The 12,597-nt window shown below is 33.1% G+C and overlaps 1 protein-coding gene across 8 annotated transcripts in view; it reads left to right on the forward strand.

Annotated features, from left to right (window-relative positions):
- IBTK (inhibitor of Bruton tyrosine kinase) overlaps positions 1 to 12,597 on the forward strand; it is a 95,186-nt gene that overhangs the window by 49,817 nt on the left and 32,772 nt on the right. For 3 of the 8 annotated variants that reach the window (XM_087856922.1, XM_045804258.2, XM_045804266.2), the window contains exons 19-26: positions 1,632 to 1,692; positions 2,252 to 2,373; positions 3,669 to 3,781; positions 7,819 to 7,970; positions 8,719 to 8,754; positions 9,330 to 9,493; positions 10,786 to 10,878; positions 11,353 to 11,496. In XM_087856922.1, the coding sequence (XP_087713048.1) occupies positions 1,632 to 1,692; positions 2,252 to 2,373; positions 3,669 to 3,781; positions 7,819 to 7,970; positions 8,719 to 8,754; positions 9,330 to 9,493; positions 10,786 to 10,878; positions 11,353 to 11,496 (885 nt within the window). The remainder of the gene's footprint in view (positions 1 to 1,631; positions 1,693 to 2,251; positions 2,374 to 3,668; positions 3,782 to 7,818; positions 7,971 to 8,718; positions 8,755 to 9,329; positions 9,494 to 10,785; positions 10,879 to 11,352; positions 11,497 to 12,597) is intronic. The other 5 variants (XM_045804300.2, XM_045804307.2, XM_045804277.2 and 2 more) reach the window with 3 other exon arrangements.

A 12,597-nucleotide genomic window follows, 5' to 3' on the forward strand; every position in this document is an offset into this window, starting at 1 on the left:
CCCAGGACCCTGAGATCATGAACTGAGCCAGAGGCAGATGCTTAACCAACTGAGCTACCCAGGTGCCCTAGATAATGTGATTTTAAAATGCCTCTGGTATTTTAGTATCAGAACCTGGCTAGGGTTTCAGAATAAATTTCTTTGCTGATGTTACATTAATAATTGTAATCAAAGCAGTTTTTTTGTTTTTTTTTTTTACTTTGCCTTGCCAAATTAAGCTCAGTTTGTCAGATAAGAATCAACCAAAAAGCAAAACAAGCACCAAATCTAAAATATGATATTGGAAAACGATGTGTCTCAGTACCATTGTTCAGTTGTTACATTGTGACAGGTGTGTCAGGTGAACTATTAAGAATGGCACATGTGCTGTGATAATGTCTACTTGTGTAATTTTACATGAGTAGGTATGTGTAACTTGCATTAAAACAAAGATTTGTACAAATTTAACCATTCCTTATCAAATATGTACAGAGATGTTAAAAACGGAGAGCTACACCAAAATTGATATAACGTCACAGGTTAATTATCAAAATATTAAAAACTGGTATGGTACAGATTTGAATAGGCAAGTTGTTTTGCATTTGTAAAAAATAGTTTAAAATATATTTTAGAATGTAAGCTTTGACTCAAGTTTTCCACTGATAAGCCTTAACAGTATCTCTTTGGAACTTGCGAGTTCCTTGAAATTTACTTTGAATACAACTGATCTAGTCCAAACGTTATTTTATGCGTCATGAACATATTAAAGTCCAGAGAGGTAAAGTGAGTTGCTCAGTGTCATGCAGATAACTGGTAGCAGAGATAGTTCTAGATAGAACAATGGCCCATCAGGATACCTTAATTCTATCAGTATAGTGTTCCTTTTGTAGCTAAAGATTGGAAAGTTGGAAAATGAATACATACACGTTGTCCCTGATTTACAATGGTTTGACTTAGGATTTTTCAACTCTACAGTGGTGTGAAAGTGATACACATTTAGTAGAAACTGTACTTTGAATTTTGAATTTTGGTCTTTTCCCCGTGCTAGTGGTAAGTAGTATGATACAGTCTGGTGATCCTGGGCAGTGACAGTGAGCCACGGTTCCCAGTGACATACAGGAACACAAGGATATAAACAGCTGACTCACTTGTTTTTTTACTTTCAATACAGTAATTAATAAATTACATAATGTATTCAACACTTTATTATAAAATAGGCTTTGTATTATTTGATTTTGCCCAACTGTAGGCTAATGTATGTGTTTTGAGCATGTTTAAGGTAGTTTAGGGTAAGCTGTGATATTCAGTAACTGGGTATATTAAATGTATTTTTAACTTAAGAGATTTTTAATTTTTGATGGATTTATTGGGATGTCGAGGAAGAACTGTAGTTGCTATTTTGCTACAATATAAATGATAGAAAAATCTTCTTTAAGAGTTGAGTTTTATTGAAGATATTTGTCTATATATATATTGCTGTTTATTTGAAATATATAACTATACATGCAAAAAGAATTTGTAGCAACTGGCATATTAATGATTTAAAAAATAACTTACTTATTCAGCAGTGTAAAATGTCTCTACATATTTGAAAATCTTGGTAAGTTAAGTTACTTAAGTCTTTAGATAGAATTTTGTATCTTGTTTTTTAGGTCTCTTGATGTTTTAAGTGATGGTGTTTTGAAGGATCTTTCTGTGTTTTATAGAAAAATGGTAAGATTTATGTTTTTTTCAATAATGTGATCAAAAGTAAAGTACTGTTAGGTCAGACTTCTCCGTGGAATAAAGTCCTAATGAATTCTAATATACTAGGATCTTTCAAAAAGGAGACGTAAATTTTTTTACATATCCCATGGATTAGTATGATAATCAAAATGGAAAATATTTAATGATATAATTATTTTAATTCCTTTATAAGTGAAAGTTCTTGAAAAGTTTTTGAGTCTTTCATTACTTGTTAGTTTACCAAAGGTCAGGTCAGTACAAAAACATGGATTCACATGATCCCTAAGAAATGGGTTAATTTGTATTTGATAATAAAGTAGAGCTTTTTTTAAAAGGTTTTTTTTTTTTTTGACAGTTTTTTGGAATAAATGAATGAAACGAATCAGTTTTTCCCATTGTTGTAAACTTAGGAAGTCATTAGGCATTCTAGACTTTTCCTTGTTAATGTGACCACATATCAATATAAACAAGTGGGATATACCTATTTTTTTAAAAAAGTCTTTACACATTTTATATTTAACAAGGGACACCTTTTTTTTTTTAATAGATTCCAGCAATGGATAGAAGAGTCATTACACCATATCAAGATGGACCAGATATTAGCTATTTGGAAGTAGAAGATGGAGATATCTTTTTGAAAGAAGAGATAAATTTGGAACAAAATTTTTCGTAAGTTCTGTTTCTCTTTTTTCTTTTCTTTCTTTTCTTCCTTCCTCCCCTTCCATCCCTCTCCCCAATCTTTTACACTATTAACACTTTTATGCTGAAAGACAAAAATTGGAGCATCGTGACATAAGAAGTATGTATTTATGTTTATTCTTAGCCTTATTATAAGAAAGTAAGTGCATAATTGTTTGCAGATGTAACAAAATTAACTGTAAATATATAAGGAATACAACCTTCAAGTTAACATATCTGGTTAAATATGTGCATTTATCTTAGCTACTTTCCCAAACCCTGCTGGAATTATAATAAAAAAATAAAGGCATATTGCACTAGAGAGAACAGGAAAGGAGAAAACAGCAGTTAGGAGATGTACAGTTTTGGAAGTTGGAAAGCAGTCACTGGGAGTAATGACTTAGAACAGAAAAAATCTAAAACAGAATCCCAGAGAGGCTTAAGAATTAGAGGTAGCAGGTTTATGAAGATCAGGTGAGTGGTTAGATTTGGAGAAGAGCGTTTTTTTTAAATTCTTGCAAAGAGCATTGACCTCTCTCTGAAACCCATTCACCCAAGTGATTGCTCCTCCCATCCATCTTGACAGAAAGATTTGCCCTCTGGAGAGTTTGAACCTAAGAGGAGTGCATCCCCACTATGGATTTTTTTTTCTATAGAGAACCTGACTGGTTCAAGAGATAGGACCTATAGTGACTGACATTCGGAATCCTCCAATAAAATATCCCAGGGTCTACATTATCTCCCTATAGTGTGGCCAACCATTTAACAAACCTTGTTTAGAATTTCCAGTCTGCATCTTAGGCTCACTTATCAACTGGTTAGAGAATTACTTTCCTTCTACTTGATAAATGACTTGTCAAACTCTTGGGCATTCAAGTCATTTAATATACACACACACTATGTATACTAACTATGTAGCTCACTGAAAAACTGGTCTTCCAGAGGTTTGTTTAAACCCTTTTTCTAGAGTTTGTTAGCATTTGGGTCACTTGAAGTTTCTGATACCTGATTATTTTACTTTTCAAAGTATTTCCCTATATACTATCTTTTTTCTAACTTTCACAGAGATAGTAGGGTTAGAACAAGTAAGACTTATCACATTGAATTTCAGTGAAATGGAGTAACTTGCTCTGGGCCATGTAGATAAATGCAACTAGAGCATGCATATTTTTTGTGTTCTCTGATGAAAATGCTATATATATATTCTTTTGCTCAAAATACATAGTTCTGTTGTTAACCTATAACTTATTTCTAAAAAATGAATTTTGTATTTGCTTTTTTCCTAGGGAAAGTATGTTCAAGAAGGCAAAAACAAAAGCAAAAAAGAAGCCACGTAAGCGTTCAGATAGTTCAGGAGGTTATAACCTTTCAGATGTTATTCAGAGTCCACCATCTACAGGTTAGTGAAAGTGTCTTAGGATATATTTCCTGAGCTAATCATTCATATCTATGTTCTCTCATTTAACATGTATTAAATACTATTGTATGCCATTTGCCAGACCTACTGTAAAGAAAATAGTCTTTGTCTTAGGGATGTTACAGAAAATGATAGTACATTTTAACAAATATTCTGATTGAAGTTTGCTTTGGGAACACAAAAGAAGAGCCCATAGTAGTCTGAGAAGATCAGGGAAGACCTCTTAGAGGAAAATAATATGTGAGTTGCATCTTGAAGAATGAGGAGGAGTTGGCCAAGAAAAGGAGACTGGGTGATAGACATACTAAGCAAAGGGGGCAATATGCTCCCAAGACTAGAGGCCCTAGAAAGAATTGCACATTTCTTATGCCTGTGGTTCAGCATGACACAGCCATATAGGATATGTGCATCTAGGTGGTAGTTGAAAACGGTCAGATTTTGGAGGCATTTTATGCTAAACTAAGGAATTTGGATTTTATTCTGAAGACTATGGGTAGTTGATATATATATCTGGGGGGGGGGCAGTGAAAGAGGGGGAGAGAGAGAGAATCCCAAGCAGACCCCACGCCCAGCGTGAAGCCTGACCCGGGATTTGATCTTAACAACCCGAGATCACGACGTGAACTGAAATCAAGAGTCAGATGTTCCACCTGCTGAGCCACCCAGGCACCCCTAGTTGATGGATTTTTAAGGCATATGATGTGGTGGGATAAAATTTATGTTCTTAGAAAGACCACTCTGTTTAGTGGCATGAGGTTTAGAGATACACAAAACATGACAGAGATACTGTTATCACATGAATTCATTTCATTTATATCAGTAATCCAATGCACATGCCATTCATGTACATTAGGAGGTTATAATCCAGTAATATAATACAACACATTTCATATCTATGCATTATGTGAGCTGTTTGAAAGTAAAGCTTATGTAGTTTTTCTAAAGTTTTTTATTTTGAAAATCTTACTGAAAAGATGAAAAAAAATGAAAATCTGTATACCCTTCATTCAGATTTATTGTTACCCTCTTACCACATTTAATTTTCCTTACAGACTTTCTGTTGCCTGCTCTCTTCCCTCATCCACCAGACAGTCTATACATTTTTTTATAGATGCACTTGGAAGTTGTAGGCATGACATTTTAATATAAATTAGTATTAATATGAATCTCCTAAGAATAAGGATTTTCCTTATCACATCTAGAGTATCATCACATCTAAGACAATTGACATTAATTCACTAATATTAATATTATAGTCTCTGTGCAGATTTCCCAAGTTGTCAAAGAATGTTTTTACAGACTTTTTGTTTTAACCTTAAAAAGGACCTAGTATCCTATGAAGATAGGCCTTGCCTTTGCTTATTATAATAAATGTCTGTTTAGTCTCTTTAAGTAGAGCAGTACCTCTCACACCTTTTTGTTTTGTTTTAAAAAATTCAGGCCAGTGGTTTAGACTGTTCCACATTCTAGATTCATCTGATTAGATCCAGATGAAACTATCTAAATTTTAGTAGTTTCTTTAGATGAAAATATGGAAGTGTGACCATAAAATAATGAGACTACAGTATGGCTTTAAGAAATGGTATGTGTTTCTACAGCAGTAAGACATAAACAGGTGCAATTTTGATCAGTATTTCCATAGTCAATCAGCCTGATAAGTTTGAAAAATACAAGTGCACATTGTTTGTATCCCTGTGGGGGGGGGGATAAAAAAAAAAGTTGTCATTCAGGGTAAAGAAAGAATGTCTTTTTATGTTTAACACGATCTTCAAATGAGGTACTTGATGTGTTCGGTAATGCTCAAAGGGTAAATCATGTCAAGAATAGTTGTGTTAGATAACACAAAAAGACATACAAAAGATAATATGCCTAAACATAAAAAAGGTAATATACCTAAATTGATTGATGAAGCACTAAGATAGGTCTTTCACATTTACTACAACTCCTGATTCCTATTTTAGGACCTTTCAAAATGTAAAATTTTGTGATTTTTGTGTTCTCTGTGTTACATCAGTTACCTCTAGTCCTTAGAAGGACACATGGGTAGATTGATGGAAAGATGAATAAATGAATAGACAGTCATGAAACTAGTGATTTTTCCAGTCACCTAAAAGACTTAGGGAAAAAGCAGCTATTTGGTTTTATTTATTTATTTATTTATTTATTTATTTATTTATTTATTTATTTAATTTATTTATTTATTTGAGAGACCATGGCGGGGCAGGTGGGCGGTGGAGCAGAGTGAGAGGGAGAACAACAGACTCTGTGCTGAGCACCGAGCCCGACGTGGGGCTGGATACCAGGACCCTGAGATCATGACCTGAGCTGAAACCAAGAGTCTTATGGCTTGATGGACTGAGCCACCCAGGCATCCCTATTCGGTTTGCTTTAAATAGTGGTATTATTAGCACATGTGTTAGAATCTTAGCATTTCATAGCTGGAAGAGACATTAATAATGAGCTGGTTTATGTTCCTTCCTTTAAACCTAAAGAAACAAGCTCAGAAAACTTCACTGATTTGAGGTAGTGACAGAAATAGAATTTATTTTTTCAATTCCAGTTCTGTGTTCTTTGTGCTGTACCACTTTTTTTGTGACCAAAGCAAATGATTGAAAGGTCAAATTTAAACTAGGGACCAAAAGACCTGTTTTGGAAGTAAATTTATTTTTGTTGATCCTTAACATTAGACAAAAGACATTCTGTGAGAATGTTTTATACTAAAAATAATTGTTGGCTGCTTATTAAACATCATCTTTATTCATTAGATTTATTTCTAATTGACTTTTGGGAGCATTCTGGCATTAATTATACTCTCTTAGATAAAAATTTGCTGCTGGGGTGCCTGGGTGGCAGTCAGTTAAGCATCCAGTTCTTGGTTTCAGCTCAGGTTGTGATCTTGGGGTCATGAGATCCAGCCCCACATCCTGCTCCATGCCCAATGTGGAGTCTGCCTGGGATTCTCTCTCTCTCTCTCTGCCCCTCCCGCTCATGTTCTCGCTCTAACATGAAAAAATAAGTCTAAAATTTTGCTGCTCTTAAAAATATTTAAAGCACTGGGGGCAGGGGTGTTGAATGTTGTTTCCAAACTATTTTAGCAGTGACAGCAACAAAGGAGGCATAAAGTGATTTAGTTTAAAGAAAACACAAATATTTGAATGTATAAGAGATGGTATGTTTTATTTATTTTAAAGTCATTTGTAAAACTTTCAGTTACTTTTAGTTATAGCTCATGTTTGTGTTTTATTTTTTGCTACCTCATTTAGATTCTACTAAAATTGAAATATGTGAAAATAAACACATGAACTTAAGCAGATGTTTATTGTTTTCTCTATTTGTATTTGAAATGACTGATGTACTAATGAATATGGATACCAGGTATGGCAGGGAGACAGGTATTTAGGTTGCTTAGGAGAAGAAATGGTATATACATTTCATAACAACCCTTTTGCTTTAGGTGATAAGCCAATTAAAATAGCTTTAAATCCACAGTGTTTTTTTGTTTGTTTGTTTGTTTTCAGAATTAAAAACCCTCAAATAGGCCACATTGGCTTAAGCATAGCCTCTGCTATGGGCCAGTCTGTTGACTAGAGTACAAAGGCTACAATGTTCCTTCCACACAGAGTGGGGCCAGTCCCTGTTTGCATGGGTGCAGATAAATTGGTACAGAGAGATGAGAAAGGGGAGGGTCTGAAGTTTATTTATTTATTTTTTATGGAGAGGAAATTCTGAATCACTTCTTAAAGCAGACCCAAAAAAATGTCTTCCTTAGGTTCATTGCCTAATTGCTGTGTAATCGAAATGGGTAAAACTATTGTTTTAACATCTCCTCCATTTCATTTTTTTACTTTAATTGATTTTTTCATCAGCTTGAATTGTCAAGATTTGTTATAGTGGAAATAATATAAATGTTATTAAATCTCTCGATAAATGGAAGTTTTTAGCTCTGTTTAGTTCACTGAATGTAATACACACATTTAATGTATAGGTGTTTAAATATTTTTTAAAATTTTACCTTTCAGGATTATTAAAGTCTGATAAGACCAATTCTGTGGAATCTCTTCCAGAACTGTTGACATCAGACTCTTCTGAAGGAAGCTATGCAGGAGTGGGTAGTCCTAGAGATTTACAGTCCCCTGATTTCATAGCAGGATTTCAGTCAGATAAAATCGAGGTTTGTTTTTATTTATTAATGCACTGTTTTCTTCAAATTTTAGATCTATAGACAGTTTTTTATTATTTTTTGCTCTAACTTTAAAATACCTTCCTGGCTGGTTTATTAAAAAATACAATAATATGTGTAGTATTAGTTTTCTCAAATTTGCATGATGTTTCTAGTTTTAAAGATTTTAATCGTAGTTTGAGCCTTTGATGACATATTTCTAATCCTCTTTCTTCAGTTAAAATATAATGTTGATGTAAAATATAGCAACACTGTATAGACATATGGAAAAATACATTTATAGCTAAATTACTTGAAATTTATTTTGTGAAATGTAAGTTAACACCAGCTAAAAATTGTCAGAGGAAAATGATTTTGAAAGTAAGCCTAACTTCTAATTCCACATAGTCTCTTTCCTCTATCATGTTATTAGGAGCAATACAATCTGGAGTGGAGTTCTTCTATTCTAGCCCAATTGACATTAAGCTGCAGAATTTCTAGTCTGGTTAAACTCTGAGGAGGCCATATTTTAGACATATCTTACCATTTTATTCCATAATTGTTAATCCACAAGAAAGTGTCTAACTTATTAGATGTAGTCATTTTTCTCTAACCCCTAGTCCTCCACAGAACTATTAGAACTTTGAGAAATTCATGAGACAATGGAAAAGTTACCCATTCTTCTTAGTTTTCTAGGCCTCCAGAATTGATTTTTTTTAATGTGGTTTTTTAAATTTATTTTTATTATTTTTTTATGTAGGATAGAAGTTTGGGGGCAATTCATATTAACCTCAAGGTGGGTGCAGAAGACAATTGAGGTTTAAAAGGAAGATTAAAGGCGTGCTGTGTGACTGTCTGGCAATAAGCATCTATCCTGGCAATGCAAATAGCCATTTTAATAACTTCTTTGACCTACTGTAATGGCAATTGTTTTAGGGTTCCTTTTGAGCTGTCAATATCATTTAGCTTTAATTTTATTCAGAGTGAATTACATGACATTAATATGAAACAAAATGAAAGTTTGGCATGAAAGTCATAGACATTAATTTTAAAGTTATTGATTCATATCTTATTTGAATACTTTTATTAACATTTTTAATACTCATGTTAATAGGGATTTAATGCATGAACTTCTTGTTCCCCTGAAAATTATTTCCAAAGCTCATAATAATTGAGTTATAGTCACTGATAACTTTTGAGATTTGGTTAAGGCACTGAACTAGAAGAATGCTGGATAATTATTGTTAAAAGATTTCATGCTTTAATATAATTTAACCAATATTTATTAAGTACCAACTATATGTTAGCTACTATGCCAGGTGCCTGCTATTATTCATTTTTTAATTTTTCTTTTTTTCTTTTTATCTCCAGGGGAAAATTAAACCATATGTTAATGGTACACCTCCTACATATTCTAGGGAAGATTTAAAACCATGGGAAAAATCACCAATACTTAACATATCTGCTCCACAGACCATTCCCAGTAACAGAATTGATACTACAAGCTCTTCCAGTTGGGTTGCTGGCTCTTTCAGGTAGGATTTTCATTTTGTTCTGTACCTATTAGAGAAATGTTATTCATTTTTAGTCCAATGGAAATTTTTAATGAAGCACATTTAAAAAGTATTAATGTAAATTTCTAATACATAGAAAATTACCTAAATGCATACAGATTAGTAGCCCACTAAAATAAGCACTTTTTTCCCAGACAGAATTTAGTTCCTTTTGTACTGTCATTTTTGAAAACTGGTAAATACTATATAACACACAGATATCTATATCTCAATATGTATTGACTTAGTAGCTATTTTTTGATAGTATATATTAAGTTAAAATTCCCACTTAAGAAGACTATATTGTCTTTTGTAGGCTTACTTTTTTTTTTAAAGCACATTAAAGGGTATTTAAGATCTCACAGAATGTAGTTACTAAGTTATTTTTCAGAGGACATTAATTTTAATGTTACACTGACTTGCCTGTATTAAATCTAGAAAAAAATTTTTTAATTGAAGGAGTAGCTATAATTAGAATGTGGTATTCTTTTAGAGTGTTTATTGAGCTTGTGTTTCATCTTTATATACCTACTATGGTTTATCATAGGCTAAAACTGTTAATTGACTTACCAATCACATTTATGTTATTATTTTGAAATGTGCTGTATTTTGCAAAGTCGGAAAACCAGATTATGATGTGCCAGTTTATGTTGCTTTATATTCTAAAAGTAGTTTAGAAATCAGTCTCAAATTTTTGCCTTTAAGTAAACATGTTTGTGGGAACACTGAGAAGCATCTTCTGCTCACTAGACTATTTTATTAAATGTGTTTGAAGAATAATTCGCTTGGTGTAAAGTCAGCAAAGTAGATTGGCTATATCTGAAGATTGTAGAATTTTTTTTCTCATTATAGTATAACTCCCTCAGGTGGGTTTCTAATATTATTGAACACTCCCAAGCTTCCCTGTTAAATTTTTGTTAACATTAGTAAGAATTTTGTTAAAAATAGTTTGCAAGTTCTGTTCATCTTAAAGGATAAAAATTTAAGCAGAACTTTGATTACATCTGCCTGAGTTAGATGAGAATCATTCTATTGCTTGTTTTTTTGTTTGTTTTTGAGAGTTTCAGTTATGACTTTGGAGGCATTTTAGTTTTATGTATATATAATAATAGCTTTCCTTCAGAGTATCCTTTTTGAATTTGGCCATAGCTGACAAACCTAAATTATCCTCTTATTAGCAATCTTATATATAATTTATAGTTTCAGTGAGGTTTGGGGGTTGGACTTTATGGAGCAATAACTGTATTGTAAAGTATCTTTTATATGTATTTTAGTCCTGTCAGCCCTCCTGTCATGGATCTCAGAACCATCATGCAAATTGAAGAAAGTAGACAAAAATGTGGAGCTACACCAAAGACAAATTTGGGGTTGGTTAAAAAATCATAAAAAAGGAAAGACTGTGTTGTTTTATAGTTCTGTCCTAAAAAATTGGAAAGACGTAGTGGACTTTTTTCTGTTTTTCTACATTTGATGTTAAACTCAAATTTATAAGCTCTTTCCTAGGTACTCTAGTCTTCCTAACATTTCTTTAACATATGCTATAAGATTGAATTGGGTTGGTAGTCCAGCTCTTGTAGAGTATGGTGTTGATTGTTAGAAATTGGCCTCTAAAATGATCATTGTGGACTGTTTTTGATGCAAGTGTGGTGTAAATATATTAGTAGGAAGGCTCATTTGTAGCTATTATTTGATCATCGATAGTGTACACTGTTAACTGTCACTGTTGAATCTTGTGGCCATTTTGATCCAATAATAGTAGAATCAGATCAAATAAACAAAGCAATATAATTACCTGTAACCTTCATTAAGTAGAAATTAATGCTAATTCATTTAATTTCTAGCAAAATGATTTCTCATGGAGTTAAGCTTTCTCAGAAGCAACGAAAAATGATTGCAATGACTACCAAAGAAAACAATTCAGGAACAAATAGCATGGAAACAGCTTTAACTGCACCATCAAAAACTCCGAAACCAGTGAATGCATGGTATGCTTTAAATTTTATTAAAATAGGGATCTGTGCATTAGCTTTTAAGGTAGTTCTTGGCTTCTGGGTCCCCCTCCCATCTTTTCAAATATTTCATTCCTCTCTTTGCTTTTAAGTTAAAAATTAGACCTTGTAATTTTTTTGTTTTGACATTTACATCATGATTTTCTTTATTTACAGCATGGTTTCCAAAATTTTTTGTACATAGATACAATGTCTTCTTGGTGGTATTTTAAGTTTTTATTTATTTGAGATAGAGCACGAGCCAAGGGAGGAGCAAAGGGAGAGGGAGAAGCAAGCTTTCCATTGAACATGGGGCTCGATCCCAGGACACTGGGATCATACCTGGGCCACCCAGGTGCGCCACTTCTTGATATTCTAATTAGTGTGTATTACTAAAGTAATTTAAGGAAGCAGTTTTATTTTTTCATTTGTTTTTCGAAACAATATATATCATAGAAAAATTGGATAAACACAATTTTTTTTTTACCGCCTTAATTTCTTTGTCCCTTTGGATACATCATGAATATCTTCATGTTGTTATAATCATGGCTTCCAGCATCACTTTTAAGCAGGGGTATTTACTTGCTATAAGTTTTCTCCATTAGAGTTTACCTAAAATGGCAACATTAATAGGAATAACCTCCAAAAAGGTCAGCTAGCAATTTGAGGTATATAAAATAGGTTGTACCATCTGCTTCCCTTCTAGCCTCCCTTTTCTTTGTAGTTTATATCATAATAAAAGCAGTTCTAGAGGAAAAGTTATGGATAGTGTGAAGGGCAAGAAAGAGATTCATTGAACTCCATTTTTCTCATAAGTCTTGGAGACTGCTCTTTGTGGGAGGGAATCCTTTCAGTGCTTCTATTATTATTATTATTATTATTATTATTATTATTATTATTATTATTATTATTATTGGAGAGAAAGAGAAGGGGCAGAGGGAGAAAGAGAGTCTTAACCTTCAGGCCCAATGAAGAGCCAGACATGGGGTTCTGTCTCATGACTCTGAGATCATGACCTGAGCTGAAATCGAAAGTTGATGCTTAAACTCAGTGACCCAGGTGCCCCCCTTTCATTGCTTCTAATGCCACATTTTCCTA

This window comes from Ursus americanus, chromosome 29 (genome assembly GCF_024610735.1).
Source record: "Ursus americanus isolate L20-20 chromosome 29, mUrsAme1.1.p, whole genome shotgun sequence".
Lineage (NCBI taxonomy): Eukaryota > Metazoa > Chordata > Mammalia > Carnivora > Ursidae > Ursus > Ursus americanus.